Source organism: Delphinus delphis, chromosome 15 (genome assembly GCF_949987515.2).
Source record: "Delphinus delphis chromosome 15, mDelDel1.2, whole genome shotgun sequence".
NCBI classification, from domain to species: Eukaryota; Metazoa; Chordata; class Mammalia; order Artiodactyla; family Delphinidae; genus Delphinus; species Delphinus delphis.
Genome location: NC_082697.1, coordinates 20,846,767 through 20,872,366, shown reverse-complemented (window position 1 = coordinate 20,872,366; position 25,600 = coordinate 20,846,767). Strand labels below are relative to the sequence as shown.

The 25,600-nt window shown below is 40.7% G+C and overlaps 1 protein-coding gene across 3 annotated transcripts in view; it reads left to right on the top strand.

Annotated features, from left to right (window-relative positions):
- Positions 1–585: 585 nt before the first annotated feature.
- RALGAPB (Ral GTPase activating protein non-catalytic subunit beta) overlaps positions 586–25,600 on the top strand; it is a 101,381-nt gene continuing 76,366 nt past the window's right edge. For 2 of the 3 annotated variants that reach the window (XM_060030791.1, XM_060030789.1), the window contains exons 1-3: positions 586–791; positions 20,031–20,246; positions 23,983–24,185. In XM_060030791.1, coding sequence (XP_059886774.1) covers positions 20,061–20,246; positions 23,983–24,185 — 389 coding nt within the window. In that variant the 5' untranslated portion in view covers positions 586–791; positions 20,031–20,060. Of the gene's footprint in view, positions 792–4,855; positions 5,023–20,030; positions 20,247–23,982; positions 24,186–25,600 lie in introns of those variants that run through there. The other variant, XM_060030790.1, reaches the window with a different exon arrangement.

Here is a 25,600-nt window from a genome sequence, read left to right as displayed (position 1 = left end):
CTATTATTACTACTATTAATAATGTCATATCGCCTATATCAGACTCAGCTCCTTAATGACAGGCTCTGAATCTGATGTCCGATTCATCTTTGTAACACACATCTGGCCTGGAACTGAACATTGCTCATAATGCTATCAATATAAGGGGCCGGCGGGTAAAGGACAACATTTCAAAGGAAGGGTGCTGTAATGGTGTGAGAAATTCCTAGAACCTGAGTGGGAGCCAGAATCTTGCAGAGAAGACCCTTACTCCGGCCGCATCCAAAACAGGCAGAGTCCCAACTGTTTCATAGGGATGCTTGTGGACCGCCTCCACGCCTGTATTGCGATGATGTAGGAGAGTCCGTCACTTCACCCCTCCGGCTCCTCCGGAAAGGGAGGCGGGACTATACCCCGCGCGCGGCGACCTGGGATAGCTGCGCACGCGCAGCTTCCGGCTCCGTGTCTTGGGAATTATTTGACGCCACCGCCTCGGCCCCACACAAGTCTCTGATCAGGCGCGCTGCGCACGCGCAGTGATCCTCTAGGCTCGGGGAGTTATTTGACGCTGCCGCCTCTGGCAGTCGGAAGTTGCCTGAGCAGAGCACAGCCGGCCGGCCCGAGTGGCCTTCGTCGACCCGGGCGCCTTGGGAGAGTCGCTGACGGGTGGACGGAGCGACCGCTTGAGGACAGCCGGCCGGGGCAGCGAAAGCGCCGGGCCTATGGCGCGGGTGGCGTGAGGCGGAAGGCCGAGTGCGGCCGGCGGCGGCGGCGCGCCGCCCCAGCAATGCGGGCCCCGCCCGTCGCCTCAGGTAACCGGGCGGCCCTCCCCGTCGCGGCCGGACCCTCCCCTCTCCTCCCCTCCGGGCGGTCTAGGGATGGCTAAGCCTTGTTTCTCGGCCCCGGTGGCTCCAGGGGCCCTTCGGAAGCGCATCTCATTTTGGGGGGGACCCACGGGGTCCGTGGGAGCTTGGTTGTGGAGTCGGCGGCTTCTGTCGGGTCTGTTCAAACCCGGGGTGGCCCTTGAGAGCTGCCCCGGCCGGGCGTAGCTCTTTCCTGGCAGCCTGGGGGAGGGGGCGGGTCTGGAGCGGAGCTAGACAACTCTGGCGAAGAATCTGGTCCAGCAGAAAGGTTGGTCGAGTGGCTGTCGCTCTGTGGGGACGATGCTGCCCGTTGCACGGTGACTGTCGGAGGAGGAAGAGTTAATAATGAGAATAAACAGCTAGCCCTTGTTAAGCGCTTACTATACGCCGGCCATTGTGCCAGACCATTACGTTCACCCCATCTAACTTCACAACAGTCCGGTAAGGGAGGAGGATTATCCCCATCTTACTGACGAGGCAACTGAGGCCCTGAATGGTTAGGTGACTTCTTTGCCCAAGGTCATGGAGCTGGTAAATTTGACTCGAGATTCAAGTTGTTGACAATTAGGTCAGTGGCTCTCAACTTCGCTGCACGTAGAAATCACCTGGGGCAGCTTTTAAAGATTCCTGATGCCCACGTAGCAGAGCCAGGCCAATTAAATCACCGTGTTTGGGAGTGGGGTCGGTGGGGGAAGCCAGACAGCAGTATTTCTTGAAGATCCCCACATGAATTCAGTGTGCAGCAAAGTTTGGGAACTGCTACTGTAGATAATTCTGCATCTCGGTAAAACGTTTCAGTGTTTCTCCAGTTTAAGTGTGTAAGAGAATTTTCTGGGAGTTTGTTTAAAATGCAGTTTCCACCCGCAGAGATCTTTTCATTAGGCCCACGGACTACTACACCTTGTGAAAGCCTGTTGGGGGTGGGAAGTAACTTTCTTTGCAGGATTTGTGAGTCAGCTGGACCTTTTAAAGTGCGTGCATCTCATGCAAAACTGTTAGTTTGCAATTTTCCTGGATACACAGTACTCATGGTTACAGTGTCTCTGATCTTTGGGTCTTGTTTGAATATGCTGTTCTCTGCCTGGTCTGTCCTCTGTGCTTTCTCCCTGCTCCGCCCAGACACACACACTTCTGCTGTTTCTTACACACATGCATGTAGCCTTTTCTTCCCATCTCTGGCTGCGTAACTCCCAGCATTCAAGAAGCCTCTGTGACCCTCACACCTCTCACTCCCAACCACCTTGGGTCTTTCCTGTTTGCTCTTTAGCATCATCATAATGGAATTTACCAGTGATTTTACTGTGTTGTATTTCTGTATTTTATTAGATTGTGAGCAACTGAGCCATGTTTTCTCATCTCTGTATTCCTCCCAGTTCTTTGACATAGAGACTCACAAAGGTTTTACTGAATGGAATGTTTGTGTCCCTTTTATGTCACAGACTGCATGCTGCAAACCAATTCTTCTCTATTTCCACCTTTGTAAAAGGTGTTTGGTAGTTCTTGCTCTACAGAGTTTTGTGCTTTTTGCTTGAAAATACTCTAGTTAGGTTCGTTAACTTTTCATTCAGCAGTTAAATAAACACATTGAGTTCTTACAACTGGCGAGACACTAGGGAAGACTAACTATGTGCAGTCAACATTGGTTGATTTTTTTTTTAATTTAATGACTTCTTACCATATTGTATCATATAGTAAGATTTCATGATGTTTTCTTTTTTTTAAAATTTTATTTATTTATTTATTTATTTATGGCTGTGTTGGGTCTTCGTTTCTGTGCGAGGGCTTTCTCTGGTTGCGGCAAGTGGGGGCCACTCTTCATCGCGGTGCACGAGCCTCTCGCTATCGCGGCCTCTCTTGTTGCGGAGCACAGGCTCCAGACGCGCAGGCTCAGTAATTGTGGCTCACGGGCCTAGTTGCTCCACGGCATGTGGGATCCTCCCAGACCAGGGCTCGAACCCGTGTCCCCCACATTGGCAGGCAGACCCTCAACCACTGCGCCACCAGGGAAGCCTGGTTGATTTTTAATATCTAGTTTTATCACAGTCAGATACAATCAGTTCTGTAGTGGAAACCTTTTTATTGCCCTTAGGCCTTTGCATGTGTTCCCTACTAAACACTGTGCCATCCAAACTAGTGTTTAGCTGTCATCCACTAAATGTTGTTACCTTGCTGGTACTTGGTAAATACTAGTAGATGGAAGTGCAGTTGGTAGTAGTTCATCCTGTTACCAGGAGAGATGACTTAAGAAGTACTTAATAAAGATTAAAACCTTGATGTCAGAGGAATTGACAAACTTAGTATAGATTTATTACAGAATGCCTGAACTGCTGTTGCCCAACATATTTACAAATTATAAAGGAAGGCAGCCCGGTAGTTCAGATTATATTTGTTCTTGGCTGGTCTTAAAACCACGTAAGGTTTATAAAAGTGAGTGAGTGAGTATGCGTGTGAAGGTCATTATGAAGAGGTTTTTGGACAATAAATATTTTCTATAGTAGTTAAATATGGTAAAGTATGTGCACTGAATAAGAAACACATTTCACGTAATGACATTCTTTACATCATACAGATTGTTATAGAAAGAATTTTCTTGGTTCTGTTTTGTACTGTTTACTCAAATTTTAGGCTAAGGCTAATGTAGAAACTGATGGGATAATTTATGTTAAATTCAGATACTCAAGAAACTTGCCCTTGTTTCTCTGATCAGATATGGGCAGAGTATCCAGTTCTGGCCTCAGCACATGGAAGAAACTCAATCTTCAAGCCTGAGGTTTAAGTCTCTAGTTTGATCCCCCAGAAAAGGTGGAAAACTACACATGCTCAGTTAAAGACCAAAAATGACTCTAATCATGATAGCCTGAGCCCTAGAAATGGATTCTTTTTAATTTGAGGTACCCATCAGTGTTAGCAGATGTGTTCCCTGACATGTGTAAAGGGCTTTTCGATAGAATACATGATTTTCTTTGGTGCAAGATGATTAAACGTTTTAGAATTAAGGTACATGGAGTTTGAGTTTTAGATGCAGAAAATAGGTAGCTTGCCCAAGACTACATGGTTGGCTGTAGCACATCTAAGAATAGAATGCAGGTCTCCTTCCTCTGGACTCAGTATCCCCTTCCACCCTCATGTGAGAGGATGTCTTGTTTCTTATTTTTGTTGTTTTGTGTGTGTGTGTGTTGGGGATGGGGGTAGTGGAGAGAGTAGTCTGCCATGTTTGAGATATTAAGTTAGATATATAATGAGTGCTTGTAGTATGACATGTACTTTGCTATATAAACTGGGGATATTAAGATAAATAAGACACAGCCCCTTTCCTTCAGGAATGAATCTATAGTCTAGTCAGGGTTGTAATAAAAGTAAAAGTATAGTATCTAAGGCAGCTCTGTCAAATAGAAATTTCTACAATGTTCTATATCTGCACTGTCTAATGTGGTAGCAGTTAACCACATGTGATATTGAGGACTTGAAATGTGACTAGTTTAAGGAACTGAATTTATAATTTAATTTAAATTTAAGTAACATGTGGTTATGGCTGCTGTGTTAGAGCAAGTCTGAGGCATAAAAGATGAGAACTGTGGTGGGGGTGGGAGCAGGCAGGGTATCCATACTTTTTTGGACAGACTAGCAAAAACTACCTGTTTTCACTTTTGGGGAGGAATGCAGGCAGAACCTGTCTCCTTTTCTTGTAACTCAGGTGTTTGATAGGATCCTTAACAAATCTGGTGCACAGGTGAATACATTCCTTTTTGGCCAAGCTTGATTGATATTTGCCTTGGGGGTCAATAGGACTACAACAGAAATATGAAATATGTTCCTTTTGCCTTTATTAGTTGTAAAGGTTATATGGATGACCTTGAATGCACTTATGCACCTTAAAATCCAGCATTTATTCACTCAGTTGATTTATTCAGTGTTTTAGCACCCTGTACCCTATTTTTCCTAAGAGAAACAAGGCATGCCTGATAGTGTGTACCTTGCATTTGTACAGCTCAAAGTATGTTGACTTACGTTGTTTTATTTGATCCTTTTCCTAAGTCACTTTAGCTAGGTACTGCAGGTATTCTCCCTGTTTTACAGGTGAGGAAACTATGACAAAGAAATGCCAAGTGATTTGTCCAAGGTCATATGGTGAGGTACGGAGTCAGAACAAAAGAAGGAGCGTTGGACTTCAAGGCAAGAGGTGGAGTTTCTTGTCCCAGCTCTACTGTTACTTGATGTGACCCTGAGCAAGTTGTAGAGGCTAGTGACATCTGTCTTGCTTAAATTTCTAGGCTTGTTATTGAACTGAAATGAAATAATATGTGAAAGCTCTTTGAAAATGATCAATTATGCAAAGGTACATTGTTATCAAGCAAGATCTGCAATAGTTTTTCTGTTGTAGGATGCCACCTTCGTAACTCATCACGTCAGTTACCATGTTGAATACTGCTGTATCATGGATTTATTCATCATGGATTTCTCTTGTCTTCTTCACTATGAAACTTTCTTTTGGGCAGCCATTGTGTCCTATTCATATCTGCCTCCCTACATGTTAGGACAATACCTGACACATAGCAGGTGTTTAATAAATGTTTGTTTAATGAAATGACTGATGTACGAATTTATAAAGTTAAAAAAACCCTGTTCTCTGTAATTAGATTTGAAGCTCCTTGGGAGCAAGGATGATGTTTATTCATTATTATAGTCCCTGTGCTTGGTGTATAGAAGGCATGTAATAAATATCGGCTGAGTTAATTGATGTAATTAATGCCAAGCTGTGGTCTTGGTGTGTCTACCACTGCATTGATCATTTTGGTAGTTTGTCAATTAGACCAAACCTTCATGTTACTTTGTGGTAGTACCTACAAGTCATAAACTGTTACCCAGCACACAGTGACCTGATAGTAGAAACATCCAGAGATTACCTAGAAAATGGATACATGCAGAGTTGGGAAGGCGATTAAGTGATCTGCAGGGTAGCACTGTCATCTTTGCTTTCCTCCTATCACTTCTGGAGTATTGAAAGTGGAGACTTCCCTGCTCGCAGCTCAAGTTGATAGCCAACAGAGCCTAGCTGGGAAGGAGACTCATAGGATCCTAACACAGCAGTCAAAGCTCTCAACCATCTGACTTCAGTATCTCACCACAGTGCTCAACCCTCCCTGCAATGTTCCCATCCTTCCTTCCCTCCCCTTCCTCAATATATTAGAGACACTGGAGTCTGCTTTCCTGTTGTCCCTTCAGCCTGTCTTAGATACTTCCGTCAAATTTCTTTAATAGGAATTCAGTTCCTTTTGTATTATTCCTATGATAAAGTTAAACTTTCTCTCATTCTCTGCCCTCAGTTTTTACTAAGTTAATTTCAAATCTCCAATCTGATGATTCATAGTATTCTTCCTCCATAAGAGCTATCGTTTGTTGATTGCTTACTATGGACTAGATAGGACCAAACATCTTACATGTCTTGATTCTCTAATCACAACTCCAAAGTAGGCTGTTACCCTACTGTTATCTCCATTTAACAGATGAGGATGCTCAGACACAGATATAGAGCAACTTTTGCAGGATTTTCCAACTTGCAGGTGGTGGAACTGGGATTTGAATCTAAGAAGTCTAGTTCCAGAGTCCTGGCTCTTAACCAGTCTCCTGTTTGTTTTCATGCTTCTCATCTCTGTGTTTAATGGCTACATTATAGTATATAGAGTTAATATGCCCTAATTGTGAAGGTATTCCATTATTGATGGACAGTTAAATTCTGATCACTTCCCCATCTTATGTGCAATTCACTACAGTGAATGAATGCCTCATGCATTTGTCTATTAAGTTGTTTATCAGGATAAATTAAGTGGTATTACTGGGTCAAAGCACCTGATATTACTATGTCTCCCACTATGTATTGGCAAAACATTCGTGCTATCCTTGGGTGAATGGTTAGAAAAATGGCATTAGGCTGAGGTGCCTTACAAGTGTGTCAATTTATCGGCAGGATAGAGCTACAAACAATTCCATGGCAAGTGGACTAGGCAATCAAGGCCCATCAGGGTTTTGCCATGGTGCTATCCTGAAAGGTTGATGCACATATGAACATCTTTGCCCAGGAGGACCTAGGCTGTGAAACAATTCTGGTTCTTGAAACTACAGATGTTCTCTGAGATCTCTGGGTTGCTTTGGACAGCCTGAGCTGCAACAGCAAGAGGAGGTTCTTATTTGCGTGTTTAAGTCTAGGCTGGCCAGTGACAAAACTGGACCCAACGGGACTTACCCTGCCAAATCTGTGACATTACATTCTGCCCTCATCTTCTTTTTTCCTAACAGCAACAAACATGAAACAAAATGAAGTTATAGGACTTCCATAGTTGGGTTATAAGCCCAGACCCTGGAGCAGAGGTGGGTTAGGGTGACTTTCAGGGCAGCAATGGCTCATTCATAGTGTATGCCTCCCTACCTTCCCTCCACAAGAATCATGCTAATTCAGTTACCAAAACTAGCATATGCCTTTATCTTTGATCAGAGGTGTAAATTGACCCATAGATGAGTTCTTTTTAGCTTACATCCTGTTTTTTTTTTTTTAAACTTGAATTAGTTGCCAACATTTAAAGAGTGGACTTCACAGAGATGTCCAGATTTTCTGTGTCTCTTGAAAAACTGGATTATCAGACAGCACTGGGGTCTACATTCCTTCAAGGTAATAGTTGACTAGGGCTGAGTAGTGATTGTGTCCTTTAAAGAGAACCTTAATTCTCTAATTTGCCCCAATGTGCACCCTACCCACTTCACCCCATGTTTGGTTTCCTAGACTGGAGGTTTTCATCCTTCCCAGACCTAATATTGGTAATGACTGCTTCAGTATCTTGAAATTAACAGATAATATATAACCTACCAACACACAGAATTTTTAAAAAATCTGTGAAACTAACAATAACAAATGAAAACCATAAATTACTATCCTTCCAATAAAATTGGTATTTCGGTAAAAATGCTCAGGTAGAGCTATACTAGAGGACATAACAAAATGGTCAGATGCTTGTGTCTACTTATAACTGAGAAGTAAGACAGTAATATGGCACTTTATATTTGACATTTTGAAATAAGGGCTAAGTAAGTAGCATGTAGTTCTTGTGATTGTGTTCCTGACAGCAGTGTGTGGTATTAACAACTCAGACACCACAAAAGGTATGGCCTTTGGTGATGTGATTGTTCTGAAATGGTGAACAGTTCTTGGTATGGTAAGGTTCCAAACATAAAAAAGTTGAATCTTTCCTCGGTTTGCATGGTTAATTGTGTTACTGGAAAATTAAGTGTATATTAAAATAGCACAAAATATTTTGTATTTATGAGTAAAATGAAGTTAGATTTTTAGCCTTAGACAATTAAGAACAGAATGATTTTCTGGCAGACATTAGAAAGTCAGGTGAAATGTAGCAAAATTATTCATTGTGCAGGACTGTCACCTGGGTTACAGGATGTCTAGATATCCTGGATCTGCCCATAAATACCAGTAACATGCCCCAGTTGTTGCGTTAACCAAAAGTGCACTTAATATTTCCAAAATACCCTGGGGGGGCAGTCCTTTTTTTTTTTTTTTTAATTGAAAATCATTGCCCTAAACTCTTGAGTGTGTCCTGTTGGCCTTACCTCCTAAATCAGAGTGAGTTTTTATCACTCATTTTGCTAGTTTAATATTTACAAAATGATGCCTTAGTTACTTTACTTTGTGTTTCTTTGATTTTTTTTTATGTTTGTTTCCAGTGTTCATTTTCTCTTCATTGTTTAATTTGCCTCTGCAGTTGACCCTTTCTGTTAGTGGGTTCTGCGTTTGCAGATTCAACCAACCATGAATCAAAGATATTTGGGGGAAAAAAATCCAGAAAGTTCCAAAAAGAAAAACCTGAATTTGCTGTATGTAGGCAGCTATTTACACGGCATTTATATTGTACTTACAACTATTTACATAGCATTTACATTGTATTAGGTATTATAAATAATCTAGAGATGATTTAAAGTATATGGGAGGATGTGCATAGGTTATATGCCACATACTTTTATATAAGGGACTTGAGCATCTGTGATTTTGGTATTGTTGGAGGGTCCTCGAACCAGTTCCCCGTGGATACCAAGGGACAACTGTAATCATAAGGTACATCTTTGTCTTATTATTTTTTGTCTTTTATGTATTCTGTTGAAATTTAGCAGCTGTATTTTTCTGTTACATGTGTTAAATATTTTAGTTCAACTTTTTCTCTCGGTCTTAGTTGCAGTATGTGGGCTCTTTAGTTGGGGTACGTGGCATCTTTAGTTGCGACATGCGGGCTTCTTAGTTGCGGCATGCATGCAGGATCTGATTCCTGGACCAGGGTTTGAAACCAGGCCCCCTGCATTGGGAGCGCAGAGTCTTACCCACTGGGCCACCAGGGAAGTCCCTACCTTACATGTTTCTTGAAGCATTTATTTCATTTTCTTCCATGTCATCATTTAAACATTAATAGATTTGAAGAATTTAAATCTCTTACATTTAAAAACTTTTTAAAAATTTTAAGAAGAATTTAAGAGCTATTAATCCTGTTTTGATTGGTCTTTCATAGTGTTTTTTTCAAGAAAGATACTCCTGTCTTTACTTCAGAATTGGGAAGGGTGGTAGCTGTTTCTTAAAAATGCAAATTCCCAGGCCCTAACCCAGACCTACAGAATTGAGCTTTTTAGGGATGGAGTTTTGAAATCTACATTTTAAACCAAAGGACCCCCACCCCAATGATTCTTATGTATGCAGTGGAGTTTGAGAGCTAGCTTGTCTTTTTTTTTTTTTTAAAACATATTTTTCCCTCCAATAATGTGTTATCCGAAATGGCCGCTAAATATTATTTAAATATTCCTTGAATATTTGAAAACCATCCAACTACTTTTTTTATACTAATAGCTTAAAGCAAATGGACATTTTCAATTTTTATGTGTATACAACATGCAGAATTTTGGACTTCCTTCAGTGGCATAAAGGGAACACCTCCTAACATCTTCCTTTTTCCCATTGATAAACCTTGGCATTCTGAAACATTCAGTATTCACTGTGTGCCAAGGACTTCTCAAAGATTCAGGAAGTGAGGCTTCCCCTCAAAAAAGGTTGACACACTTGTGGTGAAGATATCTTTACAAAGCTAACGAATAACCAAACGTGAAGCTTAATATGAATAGCCTGTAGTAGGCACTCAGAGCTGGTGAAGAGCGGTGACTGGAGGAGTCAAAAAAAAGTTTTACCAAAGAGGACATTTGAGCTGTGCTTTGAAGTGTGAAGACTTCATAAGGTGGAAAGAGGTGGGGAACAGCATGAGCAGTAATACAGGGTATGAACAAACTTGTCGGTTTTGAGCAATCATCAGTAGTTCTTTGGGTCATAGCTTGGAGGATGGGGTGGGAAAGTGGCCATAGAAGGTAAAACTGGGAACGTGGATAGCAATTTCAATTAGAATTTTAGGCAAGGTTTTTTTCTTTAATTGGATAAAGTCATAACTTTTATATAAAAGAGTAAATGCCTGAGAGTAGCTGATAAAAGTTTTGAAAAAGAGTAGTCAAAGTAAAGGGGGCTTCCTTTTCAGATGTTAAAACATTCTATAAAGCCACTGAATTTAAATCATTATGGCTGGACTTCCTTGGTGGCGTAGTGGTTAAGAATCCGCCAATGCAGGGGACGTGGGTTCTAGCCCAGGTCCAGGAAGATCCCACATGCTGCGGAGCAACCAAGCCTGTGCACCACAACTACTGAGGCTGCACTCTACAGCCCACGAGCCACAACTACTGAAGCCCGCGCGCCTAGAGCCCATGCTTCGCAACAAGAGAAGCCACCACAATGAGAAGCCCGTGCACCATAACAAAGAGTAGCCCCCGCTCACCACAACTAGAAAAAGCCCGCACGCAGCAACAAAGACCCAATGCAGCCAAAAATAAAAATTAATTAATTTTTAAAAATCGGTATGGCGTTAGCATAGGAATAGACAAATAGTTGAACAGAACAGATTTGTAAATAGATTCCTATATAAATGAGAGTCTAATATATGACAAAATTGGTATTTCAGGTCAGTGGGAAAGGACGTGCTTTTATTTTTTTGTTTTTTGGTTGCATTGGGTCTTCGTTGCTGTGCATGGGCTTTCTCTAGTTGTGGCGAGTGGGGTCTACTCTTCGTTGAGGTGCGCGGGTTTCTCATTGCGGTGGCTTCTCTTGTTGTGGAACACGGGCTCTAGGTGCGTGGGCTTCAGTAGTTGCAGCATGCGTGCTCAGTAGTTGCAGCACATGGGCGTAGTTGTAAGGATGTGTTTTTTTTAGATGTTGGGGGTAGGAGTTAATTAATTTATTTTTGCTGTGTTGGGTCTTCGTTTCTGTGCAAGGGCTTTCTCTAGTTGTGGCAAGCAGGGGCCACTCTTCATCACAGTGTGCGGGCCTTTCACTATCGTGGCCTCTCTTGTTGTGGAGCACAGGCTCCAGACGCGCAGGCTCAGCAGTTGTGGCTCACGGGCCTAGTTGCTCCACGGCATGTGGGATCCTCCCAGACCAGGGCGCGAACCCGTGTCCCCTGCATTAGCAGGCAGATTCTCAACCACTGCGCCACCAGGGAAGCCCAAGGATGTGTTTTTAATAGATGATGTTGACACAGCTTACTATACATCTCTAAGAAAATAAAATTGGATCTTTCCTATACCACTTGTAGAAGTAAATTCCAGGTGATATAAAACTTAAATGTGAAGAATTATCTTGCATGGAAATCTAGTAACTCCATTATACACTTTAGGGTTATGTCTTTAAACTTCTGGACCTAGACGCATAATAAATATTTTATGTATTTTACATTATGACCCAGAACATATGCATATATAAAAAATGAAACAAGTCTCACAGAACATTGCTTACCTTTACTGTGTGTGGTGCCTTTATTGTATATTCTATTCCATATAATTAAAAAGTATTATCTATTTCATTTATTTTATGACCCACAGTTTGAAAAACACTGATACAGGGGATAGGAGGGAGAAATCACCTAAGCGAGACTCAAAACTAGAAGTTATAAAATAAAAAAATATATATTTGGCTAGAATAATGAAATTTCATTTCATACCTACCAATTTGGCAAATAAATAAATGTGTAAATAAATCTGGTTCTTGGCAAAAGATTGGGAGTGAGAGAAGGGAAGGGCTCTAATCCATTCCTAATGTAAATGGGAGTTGTTACAGCTTCTTGGGAATCTATCTGGCAAGACCTATTAACATTAAACATACATATACTCCTTGATCCAGTTGTTTCACTCTTGGAAACTTGTTCCATAGAAATTAAAAGGCCACTACTTAAGGATATATAAGGAAGCATATTTATTGCATCATTATTTCCTGGTGACAAAATATGGGAAATGAAGTAAATGTAAATCATTGGGAGACTGAATAAATTGTACCATATCATGGAATATTACACAGCCATTAAAAAGAATCTTATTGGAAGGATATTCATGAGGTACTGGTGAATGGAAAAAAGATGTAGAAAAGTATATAGTCCCTAGCTATGTGTGTATATAAATTATTTTAATATGACTGAGTTAGGGTGGAGCAAAATACACAAGGAAGTGTTAGGTTGGTTAATCTATTCAGGGAAGTGAATTATTTGGGTAGGGAATGAAGTCAAATGTAAAGGGTAAAAAATCACACTAAAACCAAACAAAAAACCTTGTAGTATAATGTTCTTGTGCATTTATTGAAGAGATTATAGTGTGTGTATTATACTATATACTATATGTATATGTATGTGTGTGTCTGTTTATATATATGTCCATAAAAAAAGGTGAGAAAAAATGTTGTGTGGGTGTAAGTTATACTCCGATGAGAATGGCAACCTATCAGAGTCTCCCCTTTTTTCCCTTCCATTTTTTAAAAAAATTCTTATTAGTCATCAGTTTTATACACATCAGTGTATACATGTCAATCCCAATTGCCCAATTCATCACACACACACACACACACACACACACACACACACACACACACACCCCGTGGCTTACCCCCTTGGTGTCCATACGTTTGTTCTCTACATCTGTGTCTCAACTTCTGCCCTGCAAACCGGTTCATCTGTACCATTTTTCTAGGTTCTACATATATGAGTTAATATACGGTATTTGTTTTTCTCTTTCTGACTTACTTCACTCTGTATGACAGTCTCTAGATCCATCCACGTCTCAACAAATGACCCAATTTCGTTCCTTTTTATGGCTGAGTAATATTCCATTGTATATATGTACCACATCTTCTTTATCCATTCATTTGTCGATGGGCATTTCGGTTGCTTCCATGACCTGGCTATTGTAAATAGCGCTGCAGTGAATACTGAGGTGCATGTGTCTTTTCGAATTATGGTTTTCTCTGGGTATATGCCCAGTAGTGGGATTGCTGGATCATATGGTAATTCTATTTTTAGTTTTTTAAGGAACCTCCATACTGTTCTCCATAGTGGCTGTATCAATTTACATTCCCACCAAGAGTGCAAGAGGGTTCTCTTTTCTCCACACCCTCTCCAGCATTTGTTGTTTGTAGATTTTCTGATGATGCCCATTCTAACTGGTGTGAGGTGATACCTCATTGTAGTTTTGATTTGCATTTCTCTAATAGTGATGTCGAGCAGCTTTTCATGTGCCTCTTGGCCACCTGTATATCTTCTTTGGAGAAATGTCTATTTAGGTCTTCTGCCCATATTTGGATTGGGTTGTTTGTTTCTTTTATATTGAGCTGCATGAGCTGTTTATATATTTTGGAGATTAATTCTTTGTCCATTGATTTGTTTGCCAATATTTTCTCCCATTCTGAGGGTTGTCTTTTCATCTTGTTTATGGTTTCCTTTGCTGTGCAAAAGCTTTTAAGTTTCATTAGGTCCCATTTGTTTGTTTTTGTTTCCATTACTCTAAGAGGTGGATCAAAAAAGATCTTGCTGTGATTTATGTCAAAGAGTGTTCTTCCTATGTTTTCCTCTAAGAGTTTTATAGTGTCCGGTCTTACATTTAGGTCTCGAATCCATTTTGAGTTTACTTTTGTGTATGGTGTTAGGGAGTGTTCTAATTTCATTCTTTTACATGTAGCTGTCCAGTTTTCCCAGCACCACTTATTGAAGAGACTGTCTTTTCTCCATTGTATATCCTTGCCTCCTTTGTCATAGATTAGTTGACCATAGGTGCGTGGGTTTATCTCTGGGCTTTCTATCTTGTTCCATTAATCTATGTTTCTGTTTTTGTGCCAGTACCATATTGTCTTGATGACTGTAGCTTTGTAGTATAGTCTGAAGTCAGGGAGTCTGATTACTCCAGCTCCGTTTTTTCCCCTCAAGACTGCTTTGGCTATTTGGGGTCTTTTGTGTCCCCATACAAATTTTAAGATTTTTTTGTTCTAGTTCCATAAAAAATGCCATTGGTAATTGGATAGTGATTGCATTGAATCTGTAGATTGCCTTGAGTAGTATAGTCATTTTCACAATATTGATTCTTCCAATCCAAGAACATGGTATATCTCTCCATCTGTTGGTATCATCTTTAATTTCTTTCATCAGTGTCTTATAGTTTTTGCATACAGATCTTTTGTCTCCCTAGGTAGGTTTATTCCTAGGTATTTTATTCTTTTTGTTGCAATGGTAAATGGGAGTGTTTCCTTAATTTCTCTTTCAGATTTTTCATCATTAGTGTATAGGAATGCAAGAGATTTCTGTGCATTAATTTTGTATCCTGCAACCTTACCAGATTCATTGATTAGCTCTAGTAGATTTCTGGTGGCATCTTTAGGATTCTCTATGTATCGTATGTCATCTGCAAAGAGTGACAGTTTTACTTCTTCTTTTCCACTTTGTATTCCTTTTATTTCTTTTTCTTCTCTGATTGCCGTGGCTAGGATTTGCAAAACTATGTTGAATAATAGTGGTGAGAGTGGACATCCTTGTCTTGTTCCTGATCTTAGAGGAAATGCTTTCAGTTTTTCACCATTGAGAATGATGTTTGCTGTGGGTTTGTCGTATATAGCCTTTATTATTTTGAGGTAGGTTCCCTCTATGCCCGATTTCTGGAGAGTTTTTATCATAAATGGGTGTTGAATTTTGTCAGAAGCTTTTTCGGCATCTATTGAGATGATGGTTTTTCTTCTTCAATTTGTTAATATGGTGTATCACATTGACTGATTTGCGTATATTGAAGAATGCTTGCATCCCTGGGATAAATCCCACTTGATCATGGTGTATGATCCTTTTAATGTGTTGTTGGATTCTGTTTGCTAGTATTTTGTTGAGGATTTTTGCATCTATATTCATGAGTGATATTGGTCTGTAATTTTCTTTTTTTGTAGTATCTTGGTCTGGTTTTGGTATCAGGGTGATGGTGGCCTCATAGAATGAGTTTGGGAGTGTTCCCTCCTCCGCAGTTTTTTGGAAGAGTTTGAGAAGGATGGGTGTTAGCTCGTCTCTAAATGTTTGATAGAATTCACCTGTGAAGCCATCTGGTCCTGAACTTTTGTTTGTTGGAAGAGTTTTAATCACAGTTTCAATTTCATTACTTGTGATTGGTCTGTTCATATTTTCTATTTCTTCCTGGTTCAGTCTTGCAAGCTTATACCTTTCTAAGAATGTGTCCATTTCTTCCAGGTTGCCCATTTTATTGGCATGGAGTTGCTTGTAGTAGTCTCTTAGGATGCTTTGTATTTCTGTGGTGTCTATTGTAACCTCTCCTTTTTCATTTCTAGTTTTATTGATTTGAGTCCTCTCCCTCTTTTTCTTGATGAATCTGGCTAATGGTTTATCAATTTTGTTTATTTTCTCAAAGAACCAGCTTTTTGTTTTATTGATCTTTGCTCTTGTTTCCTTTGTTTCTATTTCATTTATTTCTGCTGTGATCTTTATGATTTCTTTCCTTCTGATAACTTTGTGTTTTGTTTGTTCTTCTTTCTGTAGTTCCTTTAGGTGTAAGGTTAGATTGTTTGTTTGAGATGTTTCTTGTTTCTTGAGGTAGGCTTGTATAGCTATAAACTAGAACTGCTTTTGCTGCATCCCATAGGTTTTGGATTCTCTGTGTGTTCATTGTCATTTGTCTCTAGGTAGTTTTTGATTTCCTCTTTGATTTCTTCAGTGATCTCTTGGTTATTTAGTAACGTATTGTTTAGCCTCCATGTGTTTGTGGTTTTTACGTTTTTTTCCCTGTAATTGATTTCTAATCTCATACTGTTGTGGTCAGAAAAGATGCTTGATATGATTTCAATTTTCTTAAATTTACTGAGGCTTGATTTGTGACCCAAGATGTGATCTATCCTGGAGAATGTTCTGTGTGCACTTGAGAAGAAAGTGTAATCTGCTGTTTTTGGATGGAATGTCCTATAAATATCAATTAAATCTATCTGGTCTATTGTGTCATTTAAAGCTTCTGTTTCTTTATTTATTTTCATTTTGGTTGATCTGTCCATTGGTGTAATTGAGGTGTTAAAGTCCCCCACTATTATTGTATTACTCTCTATTTTCTCTTTTTTAGCTGTTAGCAGTTGCCTTATGTATTGAGGTGCTCCTATGTTGGGTGCATATATATTTATAATTGTTATATCTTCTTCTTGGATTGATCCTTTCATCATTATGTAGTGTCCTTCCTTGTCTCTTATAACATTATTTTAAAGTCTATTTTATTTGATATGAGTATGGAGTATTGCTACTCCAGCTTTCTTTTCATTTCCATTGGCATGGAATATCTTTTTCCATCCCCTCACTTTCAGTTTGTATGTGTCCCTAGGTCTGAAGTGGGTCTCTCGTAGACAGCATATATATGGGTCTTGTTTTTGTATCCATTTAGTTAGCCTGTGTCTTTTGGTTGGAGCATTTAACCCATTCACGTTTAAGGTAATTATCGATATGTATGTTCCTATGACCATTTTCTTAATTGTTTTGGGTTTGTTTTTGTAGGTCCTTTTCTTCTCTTGAGTTTCCCACTTAGAGAAGTTCCTTTAGCATTTGTTGTAGAGCTGGTTTGCTGGTGCTGAATTCTCTTAGCTTTTGCTTGTCTGTAAAGCTTTTGATTTCTCCATTGAATCTGAATGAGATCCTTGCTGGATAGAGTAATCTTGGTTGTAGGTTCTTCCCTTTCATCACTTTAAGTATATCATGCCGCTCTCTTCTGGCTTGTAGAGTTTCTGCTGAGCAATCAGCTGTTAACCTTATGGGAGTTCCCTTGTATGTTATTTATCATTTTTCCCTTGCTGCTTTCAATAATTTTTCTTTGTCTTTAACTTTTGCCAATTTGATTACTGTGTGTCTCCGTGTGTTTCTCCTTGGGTTTATCCTGTATGGGACTTGCTGTGCTTCCTGGACTTGGGTGGCTATTTCCTTTCCCATGTTAGGGAAGTTTTCGACAATAACCTCTTCAAATATTTTCTCGGGTCCTTTCTCTCTCTCTTCTCCTTCTGGGACCCCTATAATGCGAATGTTGTTGAGTTTAATGTTGTCCCAGAGGTCTCTTAGGCTGTTTTCATTTCTTTTCATTTTTTTTTCTTTATTCTGTTCCGCAGCAGTGCATTCCACCATTCTGTCTTCCAGGTCACTTATTCGTTCTTCTGCCTCAGTTATTCTGCTATTGATTCCTTCTAGTGTAGTTTTCATTTCAGTTATTGTTCATCTCTGTTTTTTTGTTCTTTAATTCTTCTAGGTCTTTGTTAAACATTTTTTGCACCTTCTCGATCTTTGCCTGCATTCTTTTTCCGAGGTCCTGGATCATCTTCACTATCATTATTCTGAATTCTTATTCTGGAAGGTTGCCTATCTCCACTTCATTTAGTTGTTTTTCTGGGGTTTTATCTTGTTCCTTCATCTGGTACATAGCCTTCTGCCTTTTCATCTTGTCCATCTTTCTGTGAATGTGGTTTTTGTTCCACAGGCTGCAGGATTGTAGTTCTTCTTGCTTCTGCTGTCTGCCCTCCGGTGGATGAGGCTATCTGAGAGGCTTGTGCAAGTTTCCTGTTGGGAGGGACTGGTGGTGGGTAGAGCTGACTGGTGCTCTGGTGGGCAGAACTCTGTAAAACTTTAATCCACTTGACTGCTGGTAGGTGGGGCTGGATTCCCTCCCTGTGATTGTTTGGCCTGAGGCAACCTAACACTGGAGCCTACCTGGGCTCTTTGGTGGGGCTAATGGTGGACTCTGGGAGGGCTCATGCTAAGGAGTACTTCCCAGAACTTCTGTTGCCAGTGTCCTTGTCCCCACGGTGAGCCACAGCCACCCCCCGCCTCTGCAGGAGACCCTCCAACACTAGCAGGTAGGTCTGGTTCAGTCTCCCCTGGGGTCACTGCTCCTTCCCCTGGGACCCGATGTGCACACTACTTTGTGTGTGCCCTCCAAGAGTGGAGTCTCTGTTTCCCCCAGTCCTGTCAAAGTCCTGCAATCAAATCCCACTAGCCTGCAAAGTCTGATTCTCTAGGAATTCCTCCTCCCGTTGCCGGACCCCCAGGTTGGGAAGCCTGACGTGGGGCTCAGAACCTTCACTCCAGTGGGTGGACTTCTGTGGTATAAATGTTCTCCAGTCTGTGAGTCACCCACCCGGCAGTTATGGGATTTGATTTTACTGTGATTGTGCCCCTCCTACCGTCTCATTGCGGCTTCTCCTTTGTCTTTGGATGTGGGGTATCTTTTTTGGTATTCCAGTGTCTTTGTGTTGATGATTGTCCAGCAAGCTAGTTGTCATTCTGGTGTTCTCACAAGAGGGAGTGAGAGCACGTCCTTCTACTCCGTCATCTTGGTTCAGGGCCACAAATTTTCCTGTCCGTTTTTGAGAGTGCTTATTTTAGGGCGGTGGTGCTGGGGGCAGGGGGAACATCAGGATATCCTTAGTGGGGTTCCTTATAAATCCTAAGGAAATTGAGGCAACTTTAACAGTCAGTCGCATCCACCCATCCTTCACATTGTAGGTACCTTGTTCGATTCTGGTGCATCCTTTCTGCCTTCCCATTTTCAGGGCCTCTTTGTTCAGAGGAGGACCATATCCTCTTGAAAAACACTGATACTTATTGAGCTGGAATGAGGCTTTGTAAGATAAAATTAAACAAAGCTACCAGTTTGAAGAAAAACTAGTTTAAGGGATAGAACTTTTTAAAGCTTAAGTGTATCCTTAAACCCTGCTGGCTGGGCAAACAGATTTCGGAGCAAGTAGAAAATGAAAGTTAATAGAAATTAATTGGAAAGGACTAACCATCCTTGATTCTACTCATGAGTATGGCATTTATGATTGTAATATTTACATTGCATTCATATAGATATGTTTTCTGTGGCTAAAGTTTCTCATTTGTATGGTAGACTTAGATATCTTTTCATGGAGAATATACAGCATAGGGAAAAGCAGGACATGTCATGGATAATGTATAGGTTAGTGAGGGGCAGTACATGCTATGGTTAAGAGCATGGTCCCTGGAGCCCAACAGATGTGGACTCAAAACCCACCTCTACCATGTTATAGTTGTGAAGCCTCAGGGAAGCAGCAGACCTCTCTATGCCTCAGTTTTTTCATCTGTGAATTAGGGATAGCATTATTTAATTTTCATAGAGTTGTGTGATTTCATGAGTTGCTCAGTAAGTGGCAGGTCTTTACATGTTTTCTGAAGGACGTTGACTTCCAGGGGACCCATTACCAGAAGAATGTATGCCACTGCTGTAGAGAATGAAATATTCTCAAAGAATTTTATGTCTGATTTGAGGGCATTGGTGGGAAATTGCAGGGGTATGTTTCTAGCAAGTAATAGGTACTTGGAAACTGTTGACTGAAAAATCTGGGGCCTAGAGTAAACCCTTTCCTTTGTCTCCCTTTCCTACTTAGAGCATACCCTTCTTCTGTCTTTTTCTATTCTGGAACATGAAATGTAGAAGGTTCCCTCATGCTGTGAGTGTACCAAATTTGATTATTTTATCCCCTTGCACGGTGATCATCTGCCCCAGCTCTACTCTGGGCTTCTGAGGGCTCTTTTGGGGAGGTGCTCAGAGAGCTGCTTCCCAGGGTCTGCCTTTCCTACCTGATCTCACTAAGAGGCTGTTTAGGACATTCTCAAGACATTTAAATGTTTTTTTTCCTCAGTCTTCTCAAGGCAATATATTTACAGCTTCTTTATCTTGCTATGTAGGGTAAATATGTATTTACTAAGTTTTATTAGTTTGCAGCAATATAGTTTGACTTGTAATTCTCTTTTGTCTTTTCAGGTGCCATTTGGATAGTCCTTTAGCGGCACGATGTACTCTGAGTGGAGGTCGCTGCATTTGGTGATTCAGAATGATCAGGGCCACACCAGTGTGCTACACAGCTATCCAGAGAGCGTTGGGCGAGAGGTGGCCAATGCGGTGGTTCATCCTCTCGGGCAGGCCTTAGGTACCCTTTCAGCGGCTGGTGGTGAGAGTTTGTTGAAAACTGACAAAGAAGTAAGTGTTTTTTCATTTCATTCTACTCTGTGAAAATATAAGTTTGTTACAGAAGAATAATTTTTCTAACATTTTCTTTTTAAGTGGATTTCTGCTCAGTGTAGTGTGACGTCTTAATTTGACCATATTTGGGTTGAGGGTTGGGGTCCAGAGTCTGTGGGAGTTATGAGGATTAGGTTGTACCATTGTGCTGTTGGGACTTCCTGCTAGCTGGACCCAGTTCTCCACTTGAGCTGTGAGCTGAGACAGAGACTTGCCTGTCAGGTCCCTTTCCCTAAGTTTTAGGCTTAGTCTTCAGATTTCAGTTCAGAGGTTGTGTTTGGAAGGTCTTCATTCCTACGTCTAGATGGCCTCTGACTGAAGGCCCATCTTGTGTTGTCTTCAGGCTACACATGTGTGCTGCACTTGAGGCTCTCCCGCTGTCTCCATCCCAGTCTACCCTTGTCTGACTTCTAGGTTTAAGAGTGCTACAGAGCAGCTAAGTCTGTATAGCTGTGAGCCCACGTGGTTGGAATGGGGGTTGTGTTTGCTGTTCCTAAAGATGAGGAGCTTTTGGAGTGGCTTGGCCTAGAGCTGGTCCTCTGTTTTTGGGTTCAGGGGACGGGGCTGAAGTTAAGTTGCCAGTGGGGAGTCATGAAGGGGCCCTGAGAATGGAGTGATACAGAGCTTGCTAGTATGAGGTCTGGCTAAGATCGGGATTAGAACTTGTCCCCTGTGCTTGAGGACGTTCATACAACCTTTAGGCTTTGGGTTTACCTGTTTCTCAGACACCGCACCGTTTTTCACTTACATTTTGATTTCTTGTGAAGGAGAGATTAGGCTTAATCTAGATATAAGACAACTCTAGTTAGGAGACTAAGGTTTATAGCTCAGGAAGTATTTTATTTACCCTCTGTGGGCCAAAGAGCCTGGGTTGCCAAAGGGGAAGCCCCTCATACTGAGGAGCATTTTCTTCTCAGAGTGCCCTGGCAGAGACTTACCCCGAGGACCAGGACTTGTCCTGCGCACTCTCTTCTTGGTGTCTGTAATTCCTTCTGCCCTCTCCTGGGAAGAGATGGCATGTGAGTAGATAAAGGTGCTCAGTGCAGCCCTTGTTTTTTCTCCTTTCCTACCCTCAAAAGGATATGAGAGAATAGGTCTTGAATCCAGTGTTCTCTCGAATTACACAATTGAACTATTGTGTGAAGATATTACCAAAGATACCTTCTCCTTGGTCTTTCCTGTGATAAGTAGGGACTTGCAACCTGTTTTAAAATTCTTTCTCTTGTTCAGCTAAATCCCACCCCCTCCATACCCCTTCCCACCTCATTTGTCACAGCTTCACTGTGTTTTTATAGTCACTCTTAACATTTATTGCTGTTATATGTTACTTTCTATTATATTATATTGTTGTTATGTATTTTCTACCCTTAGCCTTTGTAGTTCTGAGGTTAAAAATTTCAGTACATGTATTTATCTTGTTAGATTCAGCTTTAGTTTTAAGCTATTATAATCTTTTTTTAAAATTATTTTATTTATTTATGTTTGGCTGCGTTGGGTCTTCGTTGCTGTGCGCGGGCTTTCTCTAGTTGTGGCGAGCAGGGTCTACTCTTCATTGCGGTGCATGGGCTTCTTATTGGGGTGGCTCCTCTTGTTGTGAAGCACGGGCTCTAGGCATGCGGGCTTCAGTAGTTGTGGTGCATGGGCTTCAGTAGTTGTGGCTCGCAGGCTCTAGAGTGCAGGCTCAGTAGTTGGCGGCACACGTAAGTGCTCCACGGCATGTGGGATCTTCCGGGACCAGGGCTTGAACCCGTGTCCCCTGCATTGGCAGGCAAATTCTTAACCACTGTGCCACCAGGGAAGCCCAAAGCTGTTATAATCTTTTTGAATCCTGAATTTCTATTTAACAAGTTAGTTTTTTTTTTTTTTTAGCTTTGTGATATCTACAAATGGTCAGCATGTAATCTGTTTTTCTCCAAGTTAAAATCTTGGCAGAGCCTTTGGCATGCCATTGGGCATCTTCTTCCAAAATGGCCTTGGTACAGTAATCCACTGCTATTCTGACATGTTATTTTGACCAGTTACAAATCCAACCATTCTACCTCCTTCTGGGCTGTATCTTTCCATCTTGTCCACAAGGACCAAATTTCTTGTTAAAGCCCAGTTCCCCCTTTGCCAGAGAAGGCTGTTAATGGCATGGTGAGAATAGCTTTAGATTTCTAGTTGGAAGACTAGATTTTCAGCTCCAGCATTTCCAAACGAGTGCCATGGTCCAAATTGCTTAATTTGCTAAACTTCAGTTTTCTTATGTATGAAATGAGGATGGGGACTTCCCTGGCGGTCCAGTGATTAAGACTCCACGCTTCCCTGGCGGTCCAGTGGTTAAGACTCCACGCTGCCACTGCAGGGGGTACACGTTTGATCCCTAGTTGGAGGACTAAGATCCCACGAGCCATGCAGTGTGGCCAGAAAATAAAAATAAAAAATAAAAATAAAATGAGGATAGTTTACCCTCTCACACCAGTTATTTTGATGTTTAGATAATATTTATGAAAGTACCTCAGAAACTGGTTTTAAATCAGTGCCAGGTTTCTACATTTGTCAGCTGCCTTCATAGTAACCCTCTTAATAAAGGAATGAAGCTTGTCTGGCATGACTTGTTCTTTTTGAGCAGGCTGGTTCTCAGTGACCCTGCTTCCCTTTCATAAGTGCTCACTGATCATCTGCTTAGTAATTTGTCCCAGAGTTTTGTCTGGAATTCACTTAAACTTTCCAGTCTACATTATCTGGAATATAGTTTCATCCTCTTTTGCAAATTAGGCCATTTCCCCTTTCTCATTGTGCCTTATTCGTTCATGACTGCAAGCAGTGGGTCAGCAGTCTCTCAGGCACCTTCTCTCGGCCCCTGTGATTCAGACAGGTCAGGAGGCTGGAACTCGTTTAGTGCAGCCAAGTGCCTTTTTAAGATCTTACCCAGCTTCAGTCCCTTCTGACCTCTGTTTGTTCTTGGCCTTCCATTTAAAATATTGTTTTCTTTGCCAATGAAAATAGTCGCAAAATAAGAGTTGGGCAGTTCATCTTCCTTCCTGTTGTTTGTTAAAGTTGCATAATCTGGAAATGGAATATAATTAAATTTATGTAAGTGATTTCCTAAATGACACACATACCTGCATGCAAATTAAGTGGAGAAAAATATCTAAAATTTTCTATTTCTGTGCCTCCGATCTCTATGGAAAATCAAGATGACCTGTACTTTTTATTTTACAGAGCAAACAATAATAATATTTAAGGAGTGAAAGCCAACATAGGCTTAATTAGAAATAAGTAATTTATTTTCTTCTTAAATCTTTTGCTTAGGAAACGTTGTCTGTGTCTTTTTTTTTTTTTTGCGGTACGCGGGCCTCTCACTGTTGTGGCCTCTCTCGTTGCGGAGCACAGGCTCCGGACGCGCAGGCTCAGCGCCCTTGGCTCATGGGCCCAGCCGCTCCGCGGCATGTGGGATCTTCCCGGACCAGGGCACAAACCCGTGTCCCCTGCATCGGCAGGCAGACGCTCAACCACTGCACCACCAGGGAAGCCCCCTGATTATGTCTTATACATGGAAAGTACATTCTGTAGAATTAATCTGATGTATGTTGAGATGAATATACTTCAGTTGAGAGGTTTTTGACAATAAGAGGTTAACATTTTAAATCAATCTACTGATATACAGATAGGAATGTGTAATAATTCTATATGTATATTTTTTTTTGTTTAGGTAAAATGGACCATGGAAGTAATTTGCTATGGACTGACCCTTCCATTGGACGGAGAGACTGTAAAATATTGTGTTGATGTATATACTGACTGGATTATGGCTTTAGTGTTGCCGAAAGATTCTATTCCATTGCCAGTTATTAAAGAGCCTAATCTATATGTTCAAAGTATACTAAAACACCTGCAGAATCTTTTTGTACCAAGGTAAGCTATACTAGTCTATCTGGCCTGTTATTAGGATCATAATAAACTACTCATCAATGTTACTTTTTTATATTATGGGAACTGATTTCATTGTTAGACCTTTGAACAGTAACTTTCATTACTTGTTCAGTTAAAGAGTGTGTTAATATGAATGAGAGAGATGGGCTTATATAATGTTTACTAGGACTCTTTAACAAGTGTGTGTTCATTTTAATGGCTTTTGGCTTTGCTTCTAAGATCTGATAGCTATTAGATGTTAAAATACTGTGACCCCTTTCCCTTCCAGTCAAAAAAACCCATACTTTTGCGTAACATAATTCTTGTCTCCACTTAAGCTAATGGCGACTAAGCCATCTACCTTAAAATGAATCTTTCTTATGAGAGAATGAAGACATTGAAGTAAGCAGATTTGAAATTATAGGCACATTTGTAGTAGACCAAAAGAATACTCTTGACAGTTTGTTATTGAGTTTTTCCCCTATCTCTGCGGCAGAGACCTTAAATATTGTAATGTAAGATTGCCTTACTTGCGCCTAAAACATTTTTTTCCCATTCTAAAAGAATTATATGTCACTATAAAGGATTTTGGAAATATAGAAAATAATGGAGAAGAGAGCATTAGTTGCCTACCTATTTGTAGGGATTTCCTTTGAGAAAAATCTGTTTTCAGCTGTTTTTTATGTCTGTGGAAGGGGCAAGTGGGCTTCCCTCCTTTTGGAAAAGTTCTGGTTAGGGCTTTTGATCTGTCAGATGATGAGGACTTTGAATCATCCAAAAACCAGCCCTGTAAATTTTAACTTTTTAAATTTAGAAGGAAGATTACTTTGGAAAAATCTGAATTAAAAAAGAGGACTCTCCATTAAGAGCTCTGGGCTATAGGATCAGTTGTACAAACATACCTCAAGATATTGCAGGTTTGGTTGCAGACCACCACAATAAAGCGATCATTGAAATAAAGCAAGTCACATGAATTTTTTGGTTTCCCAGTGCGTAAAGGTTTTTATACTATACTGTAGTCTGTAAATATGCAATAGCATTATGTCTAAAAAAACAATTACATGTCTTGATTAAAAAATACTAGCATTGCTGAAAAATGCTAACCATCTGAGCCTTTAGTGAACTGAAATCTTTTTGCTGGTGGAGGGTTCTGCCTCAATGCGATGGCTGCTGACTGATCAGGGTGGTGGTTGCTGAAGCTTGGGTGGCTGTGGCGATGTGTTAAAATAAGACAGCAGTGAAGTCTGCCACATTGATTTACTCTTCAGTTCATGAATGATTTGTCTGTAGCATGCAATGTTGTTTGATAGCATTTTATCTACAGTAGTTCTTTCAAAATTGGAGTTAATCCTCTCAGACCCTGCTGCCGCTTTATCAACTAAGTTTATGTAATATTCTAAATTCTTTGTTGTCATTTC